This window comes from Bombina bombina, chromosome 1 (assembly GCF_027579735.1).
Source record: "Bombina bombina isolate aBomBom1 chromosome 1, aBomBom1.pri, whole genome shotgun sequence".
Lineage (NCBI taxonomy): Eukaryota > Metazoa > Chordata > Amphibia > Anura > Bombinatoridae > Bombina > Bombina bombina.
Genome location: NC_069499.1, coordinates 311,565,956 through 311,588,401, shown reverse-complemented (window position 1 = coordinate 311,588,401; position 22,446 = coordinate 311,565,956). Strand labels below are relative to the sequence as shown.

At 36.4% G+C, this 22,446-nt stretch overlaps 1 protein-coding gene and 1 long non-coding RNA gene across 3 annotated transcripts in view; one reads left to right on the top strand and one right to left on the bottom strand.

Moving 5' to 3' along the window:
* The window catches only part of LOC128645249 (uncharacterized), a 107,126-nt gene extending 102,187 nt beyond the window's left edge, over positions 1-4,939 (bottom strand). For both annotated transcript variants that reach the window (XR_008400089.1, XR_008400090.1), the window contains exon 1: positions 4,894-4,939. This is a non-coding gene — a long non-coding RNA (uncharacterized LOC128645249). The remainder of the gene's footprint in view (positions 1-4,893) is intronic.
* The window catches only part of PTPN4 (protein tyrosine phosphatase non-receptor type 4), a gene marked incomplete in the record, with an annotated part of 1,345,721 nt that continues 1,327,277 nt past the window's right edge, over positions 4,003-22,446 (top strand). Inside the window, 2 exon segments of the mRNA XM_053698088.1 lie at positions 4,003-4,139; positions 6,319-6,471. Coding sequence (XP_053554063.1) covers positions 6,459-6,471 — 13 coding nt within the window.

Here is a 22,446-nt window from a genome sequence, read left to right as displayed (position 1 = left end):
TCGGCAGTGTTAGGGGCAGCAGATTAGGGGTACATAGGGATAACGTAGGTGGCGGCGGTGTGCGGTCGGCAGATTAGGGGTTAAAATTTTTTAATAGAGTGGCAGCGATGTGGGGGGACCTCGGTTTAGGGGTACATAGGTAGTTTATGGGTGTTAGTGTACTTCAGAGCACAGTAGTTAAGAGCTTTATGAACCGGCGTTAGCCCAGAAAGCTCTTAACTCCTGGCTTTTTGCTGCGGCTGGAGTTTTGTGATTAGATTTCTAACGCTCACTTCAGCCACGACTCTAAATACCAGCGTTAGAAAGATCCCATTGAAAAGATAGGATACGCAATTGACGTAAGGGGATCTGCGGTATGGAAAAGTCGCGTCTGCAAAGTGAGCGTTAGACCCTTTCCTGACTGACTCTAAATACCAGCAGTAGCCCAAAACCAGCGTTAGGAGCCCCTAATGCTGGTTTTGACGGCTAACGCCAAACTCTAAATCTAGCCGCAACAATTTTTAATTTTAAATATTAACAATACTGTTACAACAACTATGATTGGTGTAACTAGTTGGCAAGTGGGCTTGGCACACAGGCTGGCACTAGTGGTGGTAGGCTGGCCTGTGAACTAATATTAAATAACACTCGAAGAGTGATGTAAAAGTTTTTTTTTACAACATTTAATGTTATGTTACAACAGATAGGAGTGGTGGACTGGCACTGAGGATAGAAGTAGGCACAGTATATGCTGGCAGCCTGGCAACTAAAATTTAATAACACTAGAAGAGGACTGATGTTAAAAATTTTTTACATAAAATTTACACTAATGTTGTTACACCAGATATAAGTGGTGGAAAAAAAATTAATCTGTGTAACACTATATGTGGGCCAGAAACACACAGGCCTGATGGAAAAAGAAATTAAATTACACTAGCAAAATGATTTAAATTTTTTTTTAACTTTAAAATAATGTAAAGCAGATATGAGTTGTGGCTGGTAGGTAGGGCAGCAATTTACCACAGTATGCTGTGTAAGTGAGAAACACACAGGCCTGATAGAAAATTAAATTAGATTACACTAGCAAAATAATTTAAAAGTTTTTCTTTTAAATTTAAAATAATGTTAAGCAGATATGAGCGGTGGCACTGGCTGGCTGATACGTAGGGCAGCAATTAACAACAGTATGCTCTGTAAGTCAGATACACACAGGCCTGATAGAAAATAAAATTAGATTACACTAGCAAAATGATTTAAAGATTTTTTTTTTTTAATATAAAGAAAAAGGTTAAGCACATATGAGTTGTGGCTGATAGCCTTGGAAGGGTAGCAATTAAAAACAGTAGGCTCTGTAAGTCAGATACACACAGGCCTGATAGAAAATAAAATTAGATTACACTAGCAAAATTATTTAAAGTTTTTTTGGGGGGGAATTTAAAAAAAGGTTAAACACATATGAGTTGTGGCTGATAGACTAGAGAGGGCAGCAATTAAACACAGTATGCTCTGTAAGTCAGCAAAACACACAGGCCTGATAGAAAATGAAATTAGATTACACTAGCAAAATTATTTAAAAGTTTTTTTTTTAAATTTAAAATAAGGTTAAGCAGATATGAGTGGTGGCTGGCACAGAGCAATTAACCAAAAGACTGAAAAAACTGAAGTATATGCTGTGTTAGCCTGAGAGACACAGGCCTGATAGAAAATGAAATTAGATTACACTAGCAAAATGATTTCAAAGTTTTTTTTTTAATTTAAAATAATGTTATAAGCGGATATGAGTGGTGGTTGGCACAGAGCAATGAACCAGAGTATATGCTGTGTGAGCCTGAGAGACACAGGCCTGATAGAAAATGAAAATAAATTACACTAGCAAAATAATTTCAAATTTTTGTTGGTTAAATTTAAACTAATGTTGTTAGGCAGATATCAGTGGTGGCACTAATCACAGCATATGCTGTGAGCCTCACACACAGGCTGAAAGCCAGGCAAATGCAAATAAAAATACAAAGAAAAAAAACAAAAAAACCAACTGAAGTTATAGCCCTAAAAAGGGCTTTTTGGGGTGCTGTCCTTGCAGCAGAAATGAGAAGAGTCCTTCAGGACTGTAGTGGACACTAAATACACTAGCCTAGCTATCTATTTCCCTATAATATCAGCAGAAGCAACACAAATGGTCCTCTCTCTAACAAAGCAAAATCGTTATGAGTCTAAAATGGCTGCTGCCAAGAAGCTGGGAGGGTCTGTGAGGGAGTGTCTGATGCTGATTGGCTCTAATGTGTCAGAAGGCTGTGACATACAGGGTCAAAGTTTCCTCAATGATGACACATAGGGGGCGGATCGAACATTGCATATGTTCGCCCGCAGCGGCGAACGCAAACAAGCTATGTTTGCCGGGAACTGTTCTCCGGCGAACAGTTCGCAACATCACTAGTGATGATGCCGCTGTGCTAGAACTGTTGTTCTACTGAGTCAGCCTTGGCCCTTATAAGTAGTGGTCGTCAGGCAGTGATGTCATATGTGACGATGTGATGCTCAGCAATCTCTGCTGTTCTTTTGCTAAAAAAATTAAGCCTAATAAATATTTAATTAAATAGCCTCAGCCCTTTAGAGCTAGCGAGTGAAGCTTAGTAAGGTCAGGCAGTGACAGTCTATCAAGGAAGAGTACAGCTGCAAGGAGGGTGCTCTGGCTCACGGGTCCCTCAGATTCTCCTTCCTTGAGAGATTGTCCCTACACTTGCCTTGCTAAGCTTCACTCAAGTCGCTGCGCTGAGCCTATTTAATTAAATTTTTATTATTAGGCTTAAGTTTAGCACAAGTTTAGTTTACAACTGTAAACTGACTGACACAGTGAGTTGAAGTACTTACAGGTCACGAACAGAATGACTCAGAGCAGAGTTGGCTCCAGCGCTGCGATGTTCTGCATGCACAGACTAACTTCCACACATTTAGCACCCGCCTGCAATCACGTGCTTGAGTGGCGTCACGTGCAGTCTTACTGCAGGGATATTGGTTGCAAACGTCACTTGACAGACTGAGGTAACAGGACCCAATGGGGCGGGGGCAATGAGGAACAGACAGCACTCTCACCGGGACAGATCCCTCAATTCGGGACTGTCCCGCTAAATCCGGGTACAGTTGGGGGGGTGTGCACCCGTCTTTCGCTTGAGCGCAAACTTTCAACTTTTTATATGAGCACCAGAATAGTGTTAGTGCTCAAAAGCAATAGTTTCTGCTCCACTTGTAATCTAGGCCTTTATGAGATTTTACATTTTGAGATTGTTTGCCTCTAATGGGTTAAACAGATACTAAACCCAAATGTTTTATTTCATGCTTCAGATAGAAAGTTGCTTAAAATTTCATGCTCTAATTTACTCCTATTATAAATGTTTTCTTTGTTCTCTTCCTATCTTTATTTGAAAAAGTAGGAATCTAAGCTAAGGAGCAGGCTCATTTTTGGTTCAGCATCTGGGTTGCACTTGCTGATTGGTGGCTAAATGTACCCACCTATCAGCAAGAGCTATCCAGGGTGCTGAACCAAAAATGGGCTGGCAGCTTAGCTTAGATGCCTTTTTCAAATAAAGATAGCAAGAGAACAAAGAAAATTGATAATAGAAGTAAATTAGAAAGCTGCTTAAAATTGCAAGCTCTATCTTAATCATGAATGAAAAAAAATTGGGTCTAGTATACAACCAATCCTAAGGGATCTCCTTGACTGGTATACTACCAATAACTTTTAGACTGAAAGTAATAACTACATTTTAGTTATAACAATTTCATACATACTAACTGTTAGAGTCTGAGACAATTTCTCATTCCGTTACAACCACACAGTTACATAAGAAACAAAGAGGACTAATCTCTTAAAATTACGTCATGCAGCTCTGCAGAGTAGTCGCGGAATTTCTACTTACTCTCGCGATAAATTCTCCAGAGGCGGGCTTGCTGCGCCATGTTCGGTTGCTAAGCTGCGGGTTGAGGGAGGAGCGAAGGAGGGTCCGGGTTGGATCCCAGTGACACAGGCCCTGGGGGGCGGGAATTTGACTCTTCGCTCCTCCTCATACCGAGGCCGGACCACACTCAACCCCCGGTCCGGGGACCCGGACCTTCCGCAGCGAGAGAACAGTCACGGTCAGCGACGAATATCAAGAGAACGCGAGGTTACATTTTATTTAATTTAGAAATTGCTGCGCGCGACAGAGCTAGGGACATGAGAGAGCGAGCCCCGTTCTATACACAGTTACATGGAGTGAGCTTTCTTCTGTCACAGCCATGTACTCATGAGACCTCTCCTGTCATGCAACTTACCTTAGAATGAGCACCCTTCTGTCATAGTCATTACCCTAGGACAGAGTATTCACCTGCCAGGCCAGTGAGCGCATTCCTAGGGCATTGATACCAAATGCACACATACACACACACACATATATATAATACATATACCCATGCAGAGTTTGTAAAACCAGCGACATCTCTCTTGTCATATAGGGCATTGATACCAAATAACACACACACACACACATATATATATATATATATATATATATATATATATATATATATATATATATATATATATACACACACCCATGCAGAGTTTCTAAAACCAGCGACATCCCTCTTGTCATAGTTCTTCTAAACCAGAAGAGCCCTTTCTTGTTGGCTGATTATCTCATAAAGACTACTGTTACAGATATTTCGCCCTGTCACAAATACATACACCGGAGAGCTTCCTATCCTATCATTCGAATATGCTCCCACAGCCCGTATTTGTACCCATCCTATCACAAATACTTACCAAGTGTTGATCCCAAATAAGCTACACTCACGTTGTTATACCATGGATAGAACCCTTATATCTACATAAGCAAATCCTAACCAGTCACAGACATATAACCCAGATATGGCTACTACCTTCCACACAGAGGAGCTCCATCCTGCCACAGCTTTTATGCGAGACTCCTTGTCACAGCTGTTGATCTCATCGAGCCACCTCCTGTCATAGATGCCTGCACTAATAATAATCCTACACTGGATAAATACCTACCTTACTGAGAATGTATCCCTGTTACTTCTTTCCTCTATAACTTTCTCACAGCTATTTACCCAATAGGGAATCATACATGGTGTGTCACTTCAGTCACAAATACAGTTCAGAATTATATCCCGCCTGACAGAGCTACCTAACTCATAGTTCTCCTTTAAGTCACTGCTTCCTACTTTTAAGAGAGCTCCCGTATTGTCATCATCACTATTACCACTCCAGAGTGAGTCCCACAACTTCAGTACTTGCTTGAGAGACATCTCTGTTAGCTCCAGATTATTGATGGAGTCCCTGAGAGTTTCATACAAGAGCTTTCAGTGTGGATTTGATGACAGCCCATAATCTACTTTAGAAAGTCCTCATCAGCTTCTTGCATTAGAACCCTCTGTTAGGAAATTCACATACTGTAAGGAGTGATTTATCATGACAACCATCTTTTTGTGATTTCTCTGTCTATGCATAGAAAAGCCAGCACCATGTCTTCTGCCATCTTACCCAAAAAAGTCTCAGCCACTCCTGTTATCCTTTTTGGGATGTAGTTATTTGATCCAGTTTACTTCTCTGACTGTGTTATATCTCCCTCTTTTTCTCAGGCTATTATTCCACTTGTTTTTCATACTGTCACTTATGTTATCTGTTATTTCCTCTAACCCAGGAGTCAGCAATCTTGGGCCCCAGATGTTTTGGAACTACATTTCCCATGATGCTGAGACAGCCTTAAGAGTGTCACTTCATCATGGGATATGTAGTTCCAAAACATCTGGGTACCAAAGGCTGCTGATCCATGCTCTAACCCCTACCTCCAACACTTAGCAAAGCTCCTTACACCGGATCATCATCTAGTTTAGAGTACCCACCTTTAACTCTTTTCCCCTGAGATTCATATGTTGCATTTGCCCTTCTGCTTTCACAGTCTTTGTTTATAGTTTCTCAGACAAAACACTGTTCTCTATCATGATCATCTAAGTAGCTTAATGTTTAGTGTAGCCTTGCCCTACTTTCACTGTCCCAAATATGTGTATATTACACTTTATATTGGTTTTGTTTAGTTTTGCTTTGCTTTTGGCCATTCATTTTCTAACGACCCCAATCTAATGTACTTTTCTTTTTGTCCTTACTTTATGCATCTGAGCCCCTTATATATTTTTCTCTACGCTTTATCTTTTCATATTTGTCAGTCTCTCCACTGCTCAATGTTACAGTTGGCAAACGTCAAATTTAAGTTTATTATATACTTCCTTTAGATAATTTAATTGTTTTTTTTTTTAAATGTTTTTTCCTCCTCCATATTACAGCCAGAGTATGACACTCTTCATGTTGCCATTGGTACCACCTCCTCCAGCTATCCAAAGGAATTGATTATAGGACAGACGACTTAAAGCCCTTTTGACACATAAACGTCCAATTCCTCCCAATGTAAAACGTGGCTCTTTATATGAAGGTAAAAGGTGTGTGGTTGGCTGTGTTCTGATTTTGTTTTTGAGAGGTAGTAAAATATATACAAAGTCATATTTATTGGAAAATATCCATGGTTATAGTTCACAAAATATATTTTGCTTCCTTTTCTAGTGGCCTTCACTATGGCAGTTTCTTTTAATTTTCTTCCTTAGTGTTTGATTTACTATTTCCCCTACTTTTTTTTTTTTTTATATCTGCATATCTTAAAGTGTCATGAAACCCAACATTTTATTTTGTGGTTCAGATAGAGCATACATTTGTAAACCACTTTCCAATTCACTTCTATTATCAATTTTGCTTCATTCTTTTTTAACCTTTCTTGAAAAACCAGCAATGCACTACTGGGAGCTAGTTGAACACATTGGTAAGGCAATCACAAGAGCCATATATTTGCAGCCACCAATCAGCAATCTAGCTCCCGAGCCTACCTAGGCATACTTTTCAACAAAGGATACCAAGCAAATGAAACAAATTAGATAAAAGAACTGAATTGGAAAGTTGTTTAAAATTGTATGCTCTATCTGACCCATGAAAGATACATTTTGGGTTTTTATGTCCCTTTAAGTCTTTCTTAAAAGGGTGTATTTTTTAAAAATCACCCACTTTTAAAAAAATAAATAAAAAAAATTGTCTTTTAATGTGTATTATTCATTAATTTCTATATTTAGCACTTTAAATGGCCATAATGTTTGGAAAAATTAAATGCTCTAAGTAGTTAGAGCTTGTCATTTTAAGATTATTGACCCAGCAAAAGGCTTAAAGGCACAGTAGAAGTACTGCTCAGGACCCGCAAAGCACTGCTAGTTACACATCTTAGTAGTGCGTCTATCGTTGCTGATTGGTTTGCTTTTCGGGGGTTAAATACACAGTAGTACAGTGCCGATAGTCTTAAAATGACATTCTCTTATGAATTAGAGCATGCCATTTTCCACTATTATGGCTCTTTAATAATACTGTACGATAAGTTGCTGTGTTTAAGTATTGGCTCATTGTAACAAATTGTGTTTTTTTTTTTTTTTTTTTAAAAAAAAAAAAGGAGTTGTACTCTTGAATTGTATGCATACAAATAGAGTCATTTTAATCATGGTGTGTCCCAACCATTTGCTGAGGGTGTTGAGCAGAATTGGAGCTTGACAACCCATATTGCTGATTGTATCGTTTTGCATAAACTACATATTCTGTATATATTTAAAGGGACACAAACCCAATTGTGTTTTGTGTCCCTTTAAGTAATGATTGCATTTATTATGCCTACGTTTTGTTAGACATTTAATAAAACATTAACTACAAAACTATGCCAAACTGACCAAAAGAGGAAAAAGGCTTAGGCTATATTGGGTTTAGGGCTAAAGGCAAACTAAGGACTATGTTATTACATTTTTTTTCTGCATCTTTCTTATAGTCTGGCATAGCAGATTGATTTGTTTGCCACCATGTCCCCCCCCCCCCCCCCTCCATGGTCCAACTTTACCAACTCCTTTTCCTATTTGTAGTAGTCATTCTCATTGTACTAACGAAATCGCCAATGTTTGGCTCCGGAAAAAAACATAAAACATAATCTGCAAATTAATGTTAAATATGTAGTAAGGTTTAGGCGTAATGACGTCAACTATGTGCTTTCTCAGTTTTCAGGACTGGAAAATAAATGATTTTCAGACTTAAATTACAGGAAAATGGGCAAAGTAAAGTTGTTTTATAGTATACAGATATTTGTGTCTTACCCTTTTTTGTATGCATATATCCAGTGTAGAAAAAAGCTGAATGCCACAGACCTCGGCCATTACACATGCCTACCAACTACTCATGCTGCCTATTTAAAAATGTCTCTTTATTATTTGATAATTCCAATTAATGGATTCTGCAAGCAGTTGTGCTGTATAGAGTGATTTATTGATTGTATATGAGTCCCTTTTTTTATTTTTTTATTTTTATAGTATTTGTCAGGGCTTGACAAAACCAGGGGCCAGGGAGCCACTGGCTCCTAGAATTTTACCCCTGACTCATAATATTTGGGTTTTTCTCCGTATATCTATATACAAATGCCACTTTTTTTTTTCTAAATTGCCTCACCATTTTTGAGTTTTCTGAAAATTGGATTGTGCTTTCTATCACCCTTCTTGAACAAAATTTTGTAGATTTAAAAAAAAATAAAAATAAAAAATGTTCTCCTGAGGTATAGGTAATTTCTTGTTGCAAGGGTAGCATAAAATCACCATTTCAGGGCATTTTTGGGTTGCACATAATTTTTGTTTTGTTCTAGAAGGGCTATACAACTCCTCAAGGTGTCTTTGGAAAGCTCATTACTTTGTTCTTGTGATTTGTTGAGCCTTTGTAACTCTATGGCTGTCTAAATATGACTAAACAAACCTCCATTTTCTACATTTGTAGGCCTTCAAAATTCAGTGGCAACTTGATTTTTTTCCTTGGGTACTTTCCCATGGATAGTATGTGTGGAAGAAAAATCAGTTTGTTGCTCTCAGCCCTTCAGTGTTTTAAAAAAAAAAATGTAAATGTGGGACCAGTTTAAAAAAACTAAGGGGCACAGTAGTTTTATTGGGCTTAGAATATGACAAAATGTGAATCAACACAAATGGTTTATTCATTATAATTTAGTAGTATTAAATCTTGTTTTTTTTAAGTAATGTTTAAAACCTGTTTAAACTAAAGAACCAGATTTCTTGCAGAACAGCTGAGACTCATTTCTGCACTGATGTTATGTGTTTGCCCTGTAGTTGATGTGAGCTCTACTGAGAGAGAGTTCTGAGGATGTGCCCTGGTTTCCGTAAAGCATTGTATTTTGTTGACAGCATGAAGAAAGTTCCTGGGCCATAGGGGTGGAAGAATTTTTTGTTGAACTCTTGGTCCAACTCAAAGGCAGCAACTTTCGGATACAAGGCCCAGCCACCATTTGTACACACAACACAATCATTTTTTGTCTTTGGTAAAACAGGGAGCAGTTCATTGGTGAAGGGCACTGTGTTTTTTTGAAGTCCAAGGATTTCAATGTCTGCCAAACTTAAAATCTAAAACTGTCTACTGGTACAAAACTATGGAATATTCTAGTTTGCTCAATTGCAATGGATTTGACAAATAAAGGCTGAAGGAATTTCTCAGCTTTCTCTATGGTTTCTGTAGAACGGTAGAAAAAGGTAATTCTTTTAATATGGCCGGGTTATAATACAATTTATTTAGTAATTATTCTTTAAAACAAACCCACAATAAAATGCATATACGAAACAATTAAAATCCATATTTTATTCCTAAATTCTTTATATTAGTTAGTTATAAACACATTGAATTATATTTATAGGAACCAGATTATGAATCAAACTATACAAGCTTAAACTGTTACAATAGTCTATACAAAGATCATGAAAAATATACCTTTACAAATTACCTTATTCACTATAATCTATATCTATATTAATGCAAACAGCCAATTTATCTGAGCTGAAATAAATTCTTATTAGCTACAATTAAGGCAAGTTCTAAAATGTATATAGTTGCAAATAACTTAATGCACACCAAAGAGATTACTTAAAATAATAGGCCTGCCTTAGAAATATGCAACACAAAGGATCTTTACCTAGCAAATAAATTACTTAGCATACAAAATACTAGTTTTAAACTACACAGGATTATGAACATAAGGTTAAAATACCAATTGTGTTTTTTAAGTTTACCAGCTTCAATTAGACTGTAGCAATAATGAATGTCTTTGATTAAAATATTAAATATACAATTTCTTATACTTTACCCAAATAACCAGATCAATTTTTCAACTTCCAGAGTTTCTTGTGGGTCATCTCTGGAGGGTTCACTCACAATGTGCAAAGGTACAGACCACAAGAATTGTTAATCTTTCTTTGTTCAAGAAAATGTCCCCAAAAATGGCAGAGAATATATTTGGCACCAAAGCCTATGTATTTTCCTCTCCAAAAGTTAATGCTTCTTTTTAGTCTGTCCTCTCTAGCAGTGAGGTGTATGGGCCTTTATTCCAAAAATAAAGAATCCCTCCTCCTTTTCTTTAATCACTCCCACAGAATTTTGATAGGCCCTCAGAGCTTGTCTTTCCATTGGCCCTAACGGAGCTGTCTATGATTGGCCCTAACGGAGCTGAGCATTGATTGGTTATTTGTGTTCTAATAGTCAATTCATTTGGCTGTCATACCATTTTTAATCCCCTAGGGGGCAGCAAACAACCAGAAATGCAGTTTTACCATCAAATATTGCTGCTACAGTTTAATATAGATTCATATATATTTTTACAATGTATTATATTTTCTTGTATTAATAAGTCACATGTGCCATGTGTATTGGACCACGTCATACCACTCATCCTGAGCATTTCAAGACTAGATATGATATATTTCTCATAATACAAAGTAATTCTTATACATTTAAAATATATGGGTATTTAAAACTATTTTAATCCTTTTAGCATGGATCTAATTAATATCTCAGCTATCATCTTAATATCACATACATACCTTGAGATCAGCAATCTGATGTGGATTCATATTTATTACTATCCCATATAAATATTTCATATCTGTATATCTTTTGCTTAGTGTATAAAAACATATGATGCTGTTATTTATATTTTTCATTTAGCATACATTCACATTTAATATTATACGAACAGACTATTTCATATCCATTTATTCGTACCTATTATTTAATAATCTGAGGCACATATTTAATGTTTGAAAACTATATATATGATCTGTCCAAACTTCGGATCCTTAAAGGGACAGTACACTGTAAAATTGTTTTTCCATTAATGTATTTTAAATGACTTGTTATACCAACTGCAGAGTATAAAATATTTGAGAAATTCCATTTTCATGCTTATTTGTGTATATGAAGTAGCTGATTTTGTGCTTTGAAACCACAGCCTATTACAATGGGTTGAACTTAAAGGTGATATCAGATCTCATTATGTTCTAAGTTTGTGTAAACAGACTTGCTTCCTTATCTTTTATTTGTCTGGAGCACCAAAGCTCAATACATAGAGAGAACAATGGAAAATGATCATTTTATTACTTAACTACCCTGCATCCCACTGAGAGTGTAATCTCTTCTGCTGGCTGTGTATACTTAGGCTATTCAATAGCCTATACTTCAGTATTAATTTGTTCAGTGTAGGTGGTGATACCACAGGCTAAATTAGCTATTTCAAATGCTGAAATAGGAGTAAAGGAGCTACTTGTAACCAATTTAATACACTCTAGCAGGTTAAAAGGATCATTGGGAATAATTTAAAGGGGAGAAATTTTTTGGGTGAACTGTCCCTTTAAGACTTTCATGTTTTTAAAAATACATAGATTATGACATGTGGAAATCTGGATTCTTAGGTTTTCACCTTCCCATATTACCCTTCTTAGGCATAGACAATCTCCCAGATTCATGTGTTCTTTTATTTATATATATATATATATATATATATATATATATATATATATATATATATATATATATATATACATACATGTAAAAACCGTTTTTGTTCATTAAACTTAGTTTGATGATGATACAGTCTGTTGTGTGATATTAAACACAGGTAGGCTGAAATTAATCAGTGTATAACCAGTCCTGAGCAATGGAGACGTTTTTAAAGGAACAAGATCTAGCAGCCACTTCCCTTAGCTGCAGACTCAATGCAGAGAACTGTTTGCAGAAAAATGCAAGTAAAAAAACGTTTTTGTTCATTAAACTTAGTTTGATGATGATACAATTTATTTTATTTGGTTTACAGTGCTGTTTACCATTTAAAGTCTTCATTTCAAAGCTTTAAAAATAAGTATTAGGTGTTACTTATGACAATTTTGAGAGGGGCCTGGAACCTAACTCCCTCACTTCCCATTGACTTACATTATAAACTGGGTTTCAATTTACAACGGTTTTGATTTACAACCATTCCTCCTGGAACCTAACCCTGGCGTAAACTGAGGGCTACCTGTGTATGTGTATGTGTATGTGTATATATATATATATATATATATATATATATATATTCGTATCTTAAACTACATAAAATTTAGGCATAATTTCTTTATCTGAGATCTAGTTTCCCATGTCTGTATGTAACGAGTTCAGATGCCCTATGATTCAGGGGCAATTAACAGGTCTGTGCTAATTACTATATTCCTAGCTTTAGTGATGTTTATCTGATTTACTCACAGACTCTTGTCTCCAAACCCTATGATGTATGTTGGCTTGGTTGATTATCAGATCCATGTAATCTTTTTTTGTTCCCAGCTGAAGTATTGTAATCAGGAAAAGGGGTGGTTGGGGCTGGTCTGTTATGAGACCAATACACATCAAATTAGGTTTTAGCTAAAAATGAAATATTAGATTCTATGATACATCTGTAGTTTATGTAATGTTACTCACAGATACCCTGCCACTACAATAATCCTACATTTCTAAAGGGGTTACAATGTGATTGGTTATGGTACCCTAAAAACTTGCATTTGCCACCAACCGCTTTACCGTACCACCTACACCAGTGTTTCCCAACTCCAGTCCTCAGGACCCTTAACAGGCCACATATTTATTATATCTTATCTAAAGCACAGGTGAACTGATCAGCTGATGGGTAAACTGATTATTTCACCTGTGCTCTAGTTAAGATATAATTAATATGTGGCCTTTTAAGGGTCCTGAGGACTGGAAACACTGACCTACACTATAACATGGACCTTTGCCATGAGCAATGTTAAACAGGCTTCATTATCAGCTTCTATTAAAACACACTCAGGTTTAAAAGAATCTACTGGTTGTTTGAATTAATTATCAGACAGATTTTTCTGAACATTTAGTACTTTTTGTAAGCACTTAGGGCACACAGCTTTACCTGGAACCAGGCTAAACTGAGAGCAGTTAGTAGCTGCTACAAGGCTTATCTCACAAAGGGATTTCTTTGCACTTTTTTGTGGACTTTGTAACAATTAGAACAAGGTTTTCCATAAATGTGAAAATATTTCTCTTATTTTTTTTTTCTCTCTTCATGATATGTGCAAATGTGTTCTATGTTTTGGCACCCTGATCTTAAGACACTGAGTTTTTTCTGCTCTTCAGTAAAATTGTCAGTTCATAGGATCGACTGTATGCTAGATTATGAGTTACCTCCCTTTATAGAAATGCCGATAGAACACTCCATTCTCAAGTCTGTAAAAATTAAAAAACACTCATATATGAAGTATATAAATTACAAAAGCTTCAAACATAAATAGTCAATTACTTTTCAAAGTACCACTGTCTAACTCGTGCATGCAATGTACGCTAGCCTTTTCTTACATCTCTTCCTCTCCTTTGTCATAGCCTTTTACCTCCTTAGCATGTAAGCCTACGAGCCCAGCGGTTTTGTAGATCACCTTCATGAGAGCTTATTTACAACAGTGCAACTCTTGGAAGGGCCCTTTCCCACTTGTTCCCTATAAATGGTACTTTGCATATCATACCTATGTTTATAGTGCTGCAGAATCTGTTATCGCTCTACAAATAACTGATGATAACAACTCAAACCTGAAAAGGATATTTTAAAACATTCGAGAGAGCCCGTCTACTCTCCACACTACAAGGCAAGCATTATTAACTAAACCTCTTATCATATTCACCATATTCATAGCCCTATACATTTTGTACCAATTGGAGTAACCACATAACTTTTGTTCCCATTAAAAGGGTATATAAAGTGCCACCTAATTCAATATATTTTGTATTTTTAAAATTGGTCCTGCATTGATATATATATTAATGGCCCAGGATTATTTTTTTTTTACTAGCAGTCGGAGACCAGTAGCTCTACAGTTTCTTCAGAAAAACGGTCCTGGTACCACTGGTCTTGGTTCCTCATCTAAAAGATTTTGTATGGTTTGGAAGATGGGAATCCTTCGGATTTTAGAAGTGTAAGATGCAGTTTTTATTCAGAAGATGAAGAATATGATGATCTAGAAATTTGTTCAGGATGAAGTTATTCATAAGCTGATTAGAGAAGGGGTTCTGGGCTCTCCAGAATCTGTGGTTTCTTGTACATCCTCCTTTTTTAAATGATGCAAAAGGGATGGAAATTACCAGATATAAAACACAAAACAAAACATTTTTTGTTAAAAGGGTTTAGCTTTCTTCTCCCATTGTATATTGTGCAATGATTTTTAGGTTATTGCTAAAGTTGATGTGCTTGTCACTCCATAAGAGAACTACTGTTCCTTTCTGCCTTCTTTTAGAAAACTGAAATTTTTCAAAAGAAAGGCCTTTGTCTAAAAGATCTCTACGCTAAGCAGAGACAGGCATAAACATTCTAATTTGGAAGTGTTGATTCAAGAACTTTGCGCTAGGAAATAGTTAAACAACTTTAAGCAACACACTATCAAAGGAAAGGCTCACACCCTAGAAAATCAATATACAGTGGATATAAAAAGTCTAAACACCCCTGTTAAAATGTCAGGTTTCTGTGATGTAAAAAAATGAGGCAAAGATATATCATTTCAGAACTTTTTCCACCTTTAATGTGACCTATAAACTGTACAACTCAATTGAAAAACAAACTGAAATCTTTTAGGTGGAGGTAAGAAAACAAAAAGACCTATAACTTATAACTGGGGATGTAGCTGTGTTCAGAATTAAGCAATCACATTCAAAATCATGTTAAATAAGAGTCATCACACACATGCCATAATTTAAAGTGCCTTTGATTAACCCCAAATACAGTTCAGCTGCTCTAGTTGGTCTTTCCTGAAATTTTCTTAGTCGCATCCCACAGCAAAAGCCATGGTCCACAGAGAGCTTCCAAAGCATCAGAGGGATCTCATTGTTAAAAGGTTTGTCAGGAGAAGAGTACAAAAGAATTTCCAAGGCATTAGATATACCATGGAACACAGTGAAGGCAGTCATCATCAAGTGGAGAAAATATGGCACAACAGTGACATTACCAAGAACTGGACGTCCCTCCAAAATTGATGAAAAGACGAGAAGAAAACTGGTCTGGGAGGCTACCAAGAGGCATACAGCAACATTAAAGGAGCTGCAGGAATATCTGGCAAGTACTGGCTGTGTGGTACATGTGACAACAATCTCACATATTCTTCATATGTCTGGGCTATGGGGTAGAGTGGCAAGACGAAAGCCTTTTCTTACGAAGAAAAACATCCAAGCCAGGCTACATTTTGCAAAAACGCATCTGAAGTCTCCCTAAAGCATGTGGGAAAAGGTGTTATGGTCTGATGAAACCAAGGTTGAACTTTTTGGCCATAATTCCTAAAGATATGTTTGGCGCAAAAACAACACTGCACATCACCAAAAGAACACCATACCCACAGTGAAGCATGGTGGTGGCAGCATCATGCTCTGGGGCTGTTTTTCTTCAGCTGGAACTGGGGCCTTAGTTAAAGGGACACTGTACCCAATTTTTTTCTTTTGTAATTCAGAAAGAGCATGCAATTTTTTTTTTTTAAAGTCTTTATTTACAACCAGCATTATATACAGTTCAATATAAGAAAAGAAAACAAGAACATATCTTATGCCGCGCAGGGCAGGTTATTTTACAAAACAAATATAAGCCAAAAAGGCAGTTATTGTCAATGCTCTTGATATTCTGCAGAGTTTGTAGCAATGTACGTTATCAGTAAAACATAACGAAGAAATACAAAGAGCAAAAGTTAATTATATTTTCTGCTGGGTTTTTTCCTTCATTTTTCTCACCCACCATGAAAACCAATCGTTCTAGTGTAAGATCAACTTAAAAAAAAGGATAATCGGCCATCCAACCAACCAAAACAAAACAAGACAGAACAAAACAAAAAAAAAACCCTGACATATCTCTCTCCCCATCTACCATATACCTAGAAGAACTATCTCTGAGTTTTTAAATGGGAAGATCAAATAGTCAATTTCACTTTCATGAAATGTTTTTTATAAAAGCTGCCCATTTATTGAAGAAATTCCTTATATCTGGTTCTTTATTGATGTTTGTGTCCTTCTGTTCTAGTACACATTGCTTTTTTAAATAGTTCTTAACTTCAGGGATTGTAGGAAGGGCTCTCAGCTTCCATTTCTTACAAATCAAGTATCTGGTAGCTAATATAGAAAGAGTTACTAATTTATCATTATCCTGATAACTACCTTCCGGCTTCAGGCACAATATGATTTGGTATAATGACAAGGAAAGTGACTTAATTTTTATTGTAGTTTTGAGCCAGAACTCTAGTCTGTTCCAGAGATTTCTTATTTTTGGGCAAGACCAGAACATATGAATCAAGTCGGCCGCTGGGTAGGAACATTTGGGGCATTTATTAAATTGCTGATTATGAATTCTATGTCCTTTCTCGGGGGTGAAGTATGTCCTGTGAAGGAGCCTAAGGTGGGACTCTCGCCATGTGGCCGATAATGTAGAAGAAGCAACTTCATTAATTGATAATTGAAAATTTTTCGGTTCAATATTGCTCTGAGGTATCAATGAGCTAGTCTTGAGAAAGGCCCTTTTTTGAGGGCAGAAACGCGTTGACATATTGGTAAGCATTACTTTAATCTTTACTTCATTCTCATATTGGATACACTATGTTGTGAATTTCTTTTTTTACAGGGACACTTTTTAGGATACCATAGGAGCAGCTGACAGGTGCTAGGATCCAATCAGCTACTTCAGCAACCACACTCAGGAATTTGGATCTGTTAAAGTAACTAACATTGGAAGGAATCAATTTCCTCACTTTCACCTTGCTTTTCATCACCCATTTTTTCAATTTTTTTGTTTTGATTGACTTATTTTTGTTCTTCACTAACATTTGTTGATCAACTTTTTGAACACTTTTTTGGATTATATTTTATATTTTATTTTTTATGTTATTGCATATTGTGTATTTTATTTTTTATGTTATTGCATATTGTGTATTTTATTTAATTATATCTTAACCTCACTGGATTAAGTAGCTAGCATTTTTATATCCATTTGCACTCACTCACTATTTGATTGTATCTATACAATTATTTTGCTACCCCCCCCTTTTTTTGCACTGCAGTGCATTTTTCTATTTTTTGGAACACTATTTTTGTAACACTAATTTTGAACACTATTGTTTGTATTATTGTTTATTAGTTTTTTGCTTGATGCACTTGCTACAGTTGTACTTAGGCTTATTCTGTTTTATTAGTATACACTCTTATTCTGGTGTACCACTCACACTGATCACCTGTTATTACCTCTGTTTTTATTGTAATTATCAGCTTTGGCCCTTTGAGCCGCTTCTGTAAGATATTCCTGTATTTGTAATTTTATTTATATGTGCTTTTTACATTTTTTATATATAGTCTTTTATTACTGATGCTTTTTAACATGGTTCATTAAATAATCTTCTTTTATCTCTCTGTGAGTATATTTATCCCTTGGCCTCTTGTTGGCGCTGTATTCACTTCTTACTACTCCATATTAAGGCCAAATTATCTAATAATAGAACTCCTTTCTCATTAATAAGTGTTTGATAGCATGGGGAAATAGACATAAGGCCAGTTTTTACTAAGGCGAGCCAGCTTTCCAGCTTGCCTAATGTCCAGCCGTAGCCTTGTTCTCTAATTATTTCGATAGCGAGGTGCCTTATTTGCAGATAAGCGAAGAAGTCTTTATTGGGTAGATTAAATTCAGTTTTTAATTCCTCAAAAGTTTTGATACAATTCCTATCTTTGTCTATTATATAAATTAGTTTATCCAGGCCATTATTATGCCATCTATCAAAAACTTCTGATTTTAAACCTGCTTGGAATCGTGGGTTCCCTCTCAAGGGAAGATGTCTCGAGGCACTACTAGACACTGAGAGAGATCCGGTTAACTTCCACCATGCCTTAATGGGGTTAGATATAGTTTTGAGTCTCTTGATATTTGCTGGCAGTTCCTTTGGTAAAGAGTGAATCAAAGCCACAGGGAGATATGGCGCACAGATGTTTATTTCTAATTCATTATTTAAAATGTAATTTTTAGTATGGATCCAGTCGGCAACTATGCGTGCTAAGAAGCTAAAGTTATATGCTCTAATATTTGGCAGTGCCAAGCCTCCATATTCCCTTGACACAGTAAGTTTAGTGAGAGATATCTTGGACCTTTTCCCTTGCCATAAAAATTGTCTGATTGCGGTGTTAAAGAAGCGAACATCTTTTTCCAATAAGGTTAGAGGTAGGTTCTGGAGAATATACAAAAGCTTGGGAAGGAGAGCCATTTTGAACAGTTCTGAGCGACCAGAAACTGATAAAGGCAGATTCTGCCAAGTTTTAAGTTTCTCCCTGATAGTAGAAAGAATAGGGGATATATTAAATTTGTATAAATCTTTTACACTAATCGGTATGTGAATCCCTAAATACTTAAAAGAATCTGTAACCCCTTTAAATGGAGTAACTAAGATAGAGCTACTATTTCTTCTAAGCCAGTGTATTTCAAATTTTGATTTATTCACTTTATATCCCGAAAAGGAGCCAAAATGATCAGTTATTTGAAGGAGTTTTGGTATATTTAATTTTGAATTGGACAGATAGGTTTATATGCCGATGATTTACTAATCTATTTTTATCTCATAGTTTTGTATCTTTATACCTTCTAAATGTTTTCTTATCATAATTGCTAAGGGTTCGATAGCGATATCGAAAAGGAGAGGGGAGAGAGGGCACCCCTGACGCGTACCCCTATCCATTGTGATTGGAGATGAGACAATATCATTTATTATTAATCTCGTTTGAGAATGATTATGTAAATTTTCCACAAATTTAGGGAAGTTGCCCAGGATCCCAAATTTTGTTAGAGAGGTTTTTAAATGGTTGAAAATTACAGAGTCAAACGCTTTTTCTGCGTCTTTTAAAACCACAGAAACCTGACATTTTAACAGGGGTGTGTAGACTTTTTATATCCACTGTAGATAATCAATGAGCAGTGTGTCTTCCTTTGGAAAAACTTCAATACAGATATTACACAACTCCTCAAAGGGTTTATTAGTGTTAATTGGCTTAACACTAATCAACCCATTGAAGAGTTGTTTGAATCTGTATTGAAGACACGGTACCAAAAGACTGCAGTCAGACTAATCCACTGTCAATAAAAGTTAGATGCTATAGCAGGTCGGACAACACGCTGCACCACAAACGAGTGACGAGACAGGAGGGGAGAAAATTGTCAGTAAGGTACTATCGAAATAAAGGGGACATACAGATATCAAGGATGCTCTGTTTCTTCAATTGTGAAACTTTTTTTTTCTTCTAAACACGGCGAGGGGCACACACACTGCTCATTGATTGTCTGTACCAAAAAAAGTTCTAATGTCAGACAAACTGTTGGAGGTTGTCTTCTAAAGTTTTTTTCTTGTGTCTGAGAAAAACATTAACAGAGACACTTGGGTGTTAAAAAATTGTGTTCTAAAGTTATTTGCTCTCCTTCAGCAGTAAATTTTCTTGTGTCCCATAAGTCCTATATCTTGAAAGAAGCGCTTTTTTATTCAGAAGCAAAGTCCCTGCTGGTTCTAGAGGCAATATAAACTGCTCTAGGAGAATGTAGTTTAGGAACTTATTCCAGAATTTTCAAGTTTGAAAACCAGGTGTTTTCCATCAATTTCAGACATACACAATGTAAACTTTTGGCAGATCAGATTTTTTTTTTTGCCTCTCTGTACCTAAATAATGCCTATCTACATATTTCCATAGCTTTAAGGAGCTGGAAATTCTTTCGTCTAGCTATCCAACATGGTAGAAAGATTTCATTTTCAGTTCAGGGCTTTCTCTTTTGGAAAAACAGGAAAAGAAAGAAGATTCCACAAATAAGTGCAATCTCAAAGTCTAGGATACAAAGCACATATAGAAACAGGACCAGTAAGTTCAGTGCAAAAACAATATATTTGAGTATATATAATGAACAATTAAATATACAATTTTATGCATTCAACTAACCATTCATACACACACATAAATTCTTCATAAAAAGGGGTACCCCAATTAGCAGCAAAAGATTAACTTATTATCGTGGTGCACCATACAAGTCCAGAGACTGTAAATCACAATTGTCACGGGATGTTAAAGCCAAGCACTAAATACATGCAAACAAATGCGTTAGCCAGGTGTAGTAAAGCAGGGATTTAAACATTTTGCAATAGTTTTTCATGCAAGTTGGTTAGTGCATTAAACTCATGAATCACAGTCCCATCCAAGTATCCTGTGCAAGCAGTAGCGTTAATAGCATGCAGTAAAGCAAACTTCAATAAGATTCCTTTTAGTGCAGCAAAGTTAGTAAAGCACAATCTCTGCCAGAAACACTGCTATGCAGTAAATAGGTATAAACAGTGTATACGTCTCATTGGTGCATATTTTCTCTCAATGAACAAGAGCCACAGCAAATATAAAGTCACTTGCAGTCCGCAGATAAATGCTTAGTAAGCACATCAAAATAATCACAGACAAGTAATCACATACCAGCCGCATCGAGCGGCATGCTTGGTTGCAAAGACACAGTGATCCTCATCCGTCTGTGTATATAAAGCGTTGGTGGCAAAACATCCAAATCTTGGGCCTAGATTTAGAGTTCGGCGTTAGCCGTGAAAACCAGCGTTTAGAGGCTCCTAACGCTGGTTTTAGGCTACCGCCGGTATTTGGAGTCACTCAAAATAGGGTCTAACGCTCACTTTTCAGCCGCGACTTTTCCATACCGCAGATCCCCTTACGTCAATTGCGTATCCTATCTTTTCAATGGGATCTTCCTAACTCCGGTATTTAGAGTCGTTTCTGAAGTGAGCGTTAGAGCTCTAACGACAAAACTCCAGCCGCAGGAAAAAAGCAGGAGTTAAGAGCTTTCTGGGCTAACGCCGGTTCATAAAGCTCTTAACTACTGTACCCTAAAGTACACTAACATCCATAAACTACCTATGTACCCCTAAACTGAGGTCCCCCCACATCGCCGCCACTCGATTAAATTTTTTTAACCCCTAATCTGCCGACCGCCACCTACGTTATACTTATGTACCCCTAATCTGCTGCCCCTAACCCCGCCGACCCCTGTATTATATTTATTAACCCCTAACCTGCCCCCCACAACGTCGCCGCAAGCTACTTACAATAATTAACCCCTAATCTGCCGACCGCAAAGCGCCGCCGCCTACGTTATCCTTATGTACCCCTAATCTGCTGCCCCTAACACCGCCGACCCCTATATTATATTTATTAACCCCTAATCTGCCCCCCTCAACGTCGCCGACACCTGCCTACACTTATTAACCCCTAATCTGCCGAGCGGACCTGAGCGCTACTATAATAGTTATTAACCCCTAATCCGCCTCACTAACCCTATAATAAATAGTATTAACCCCTAATCTGCCCTCCCTAACATCGCCGACACCTAACTTCAATTATTAACCCCTAATCTGACGACCGGAGCTCATCGCTACTATAATAAATGGATTAACCCCTAAAGCTAAGTCTAACCCTAACACTAACACCCCCCTAACTTAAATATAATTTAAATCTAACGAAATTAATTAACTCTTATTAAATAAATTATTCCTATTTAAAGCTAAATACTTACCTGTAAAATTAATCCTAATATAGCTACACTATAAATTATAATTATATTGTAGCTATTTTAGGATTAATATTTATTTTACAGGCAACTTTGTAATTATTTTAACCAGGTACAATAGCTATTAAATAGTTAAGAACTATTTAATAGTTACCTAGTTAAAATAATAACAAAATTACCTGTAAAATAAATCCTAACCTAAGTTATAATTAAACCTAACACTACCCTATCAATAAATTAATTAAATAAAATACCTACAATAAAACCTAACACTACACTATCAATAAATAAATTAAATACAATTTCTACAAATAACTACAATTACATAAACTAACTAAAGTACAAAAAATAAAAAAAATATTTACAAACATAAGAAAAATATTACAACAATTTTAAACTAATTACACCTACTCTAAGCCCCCTAATA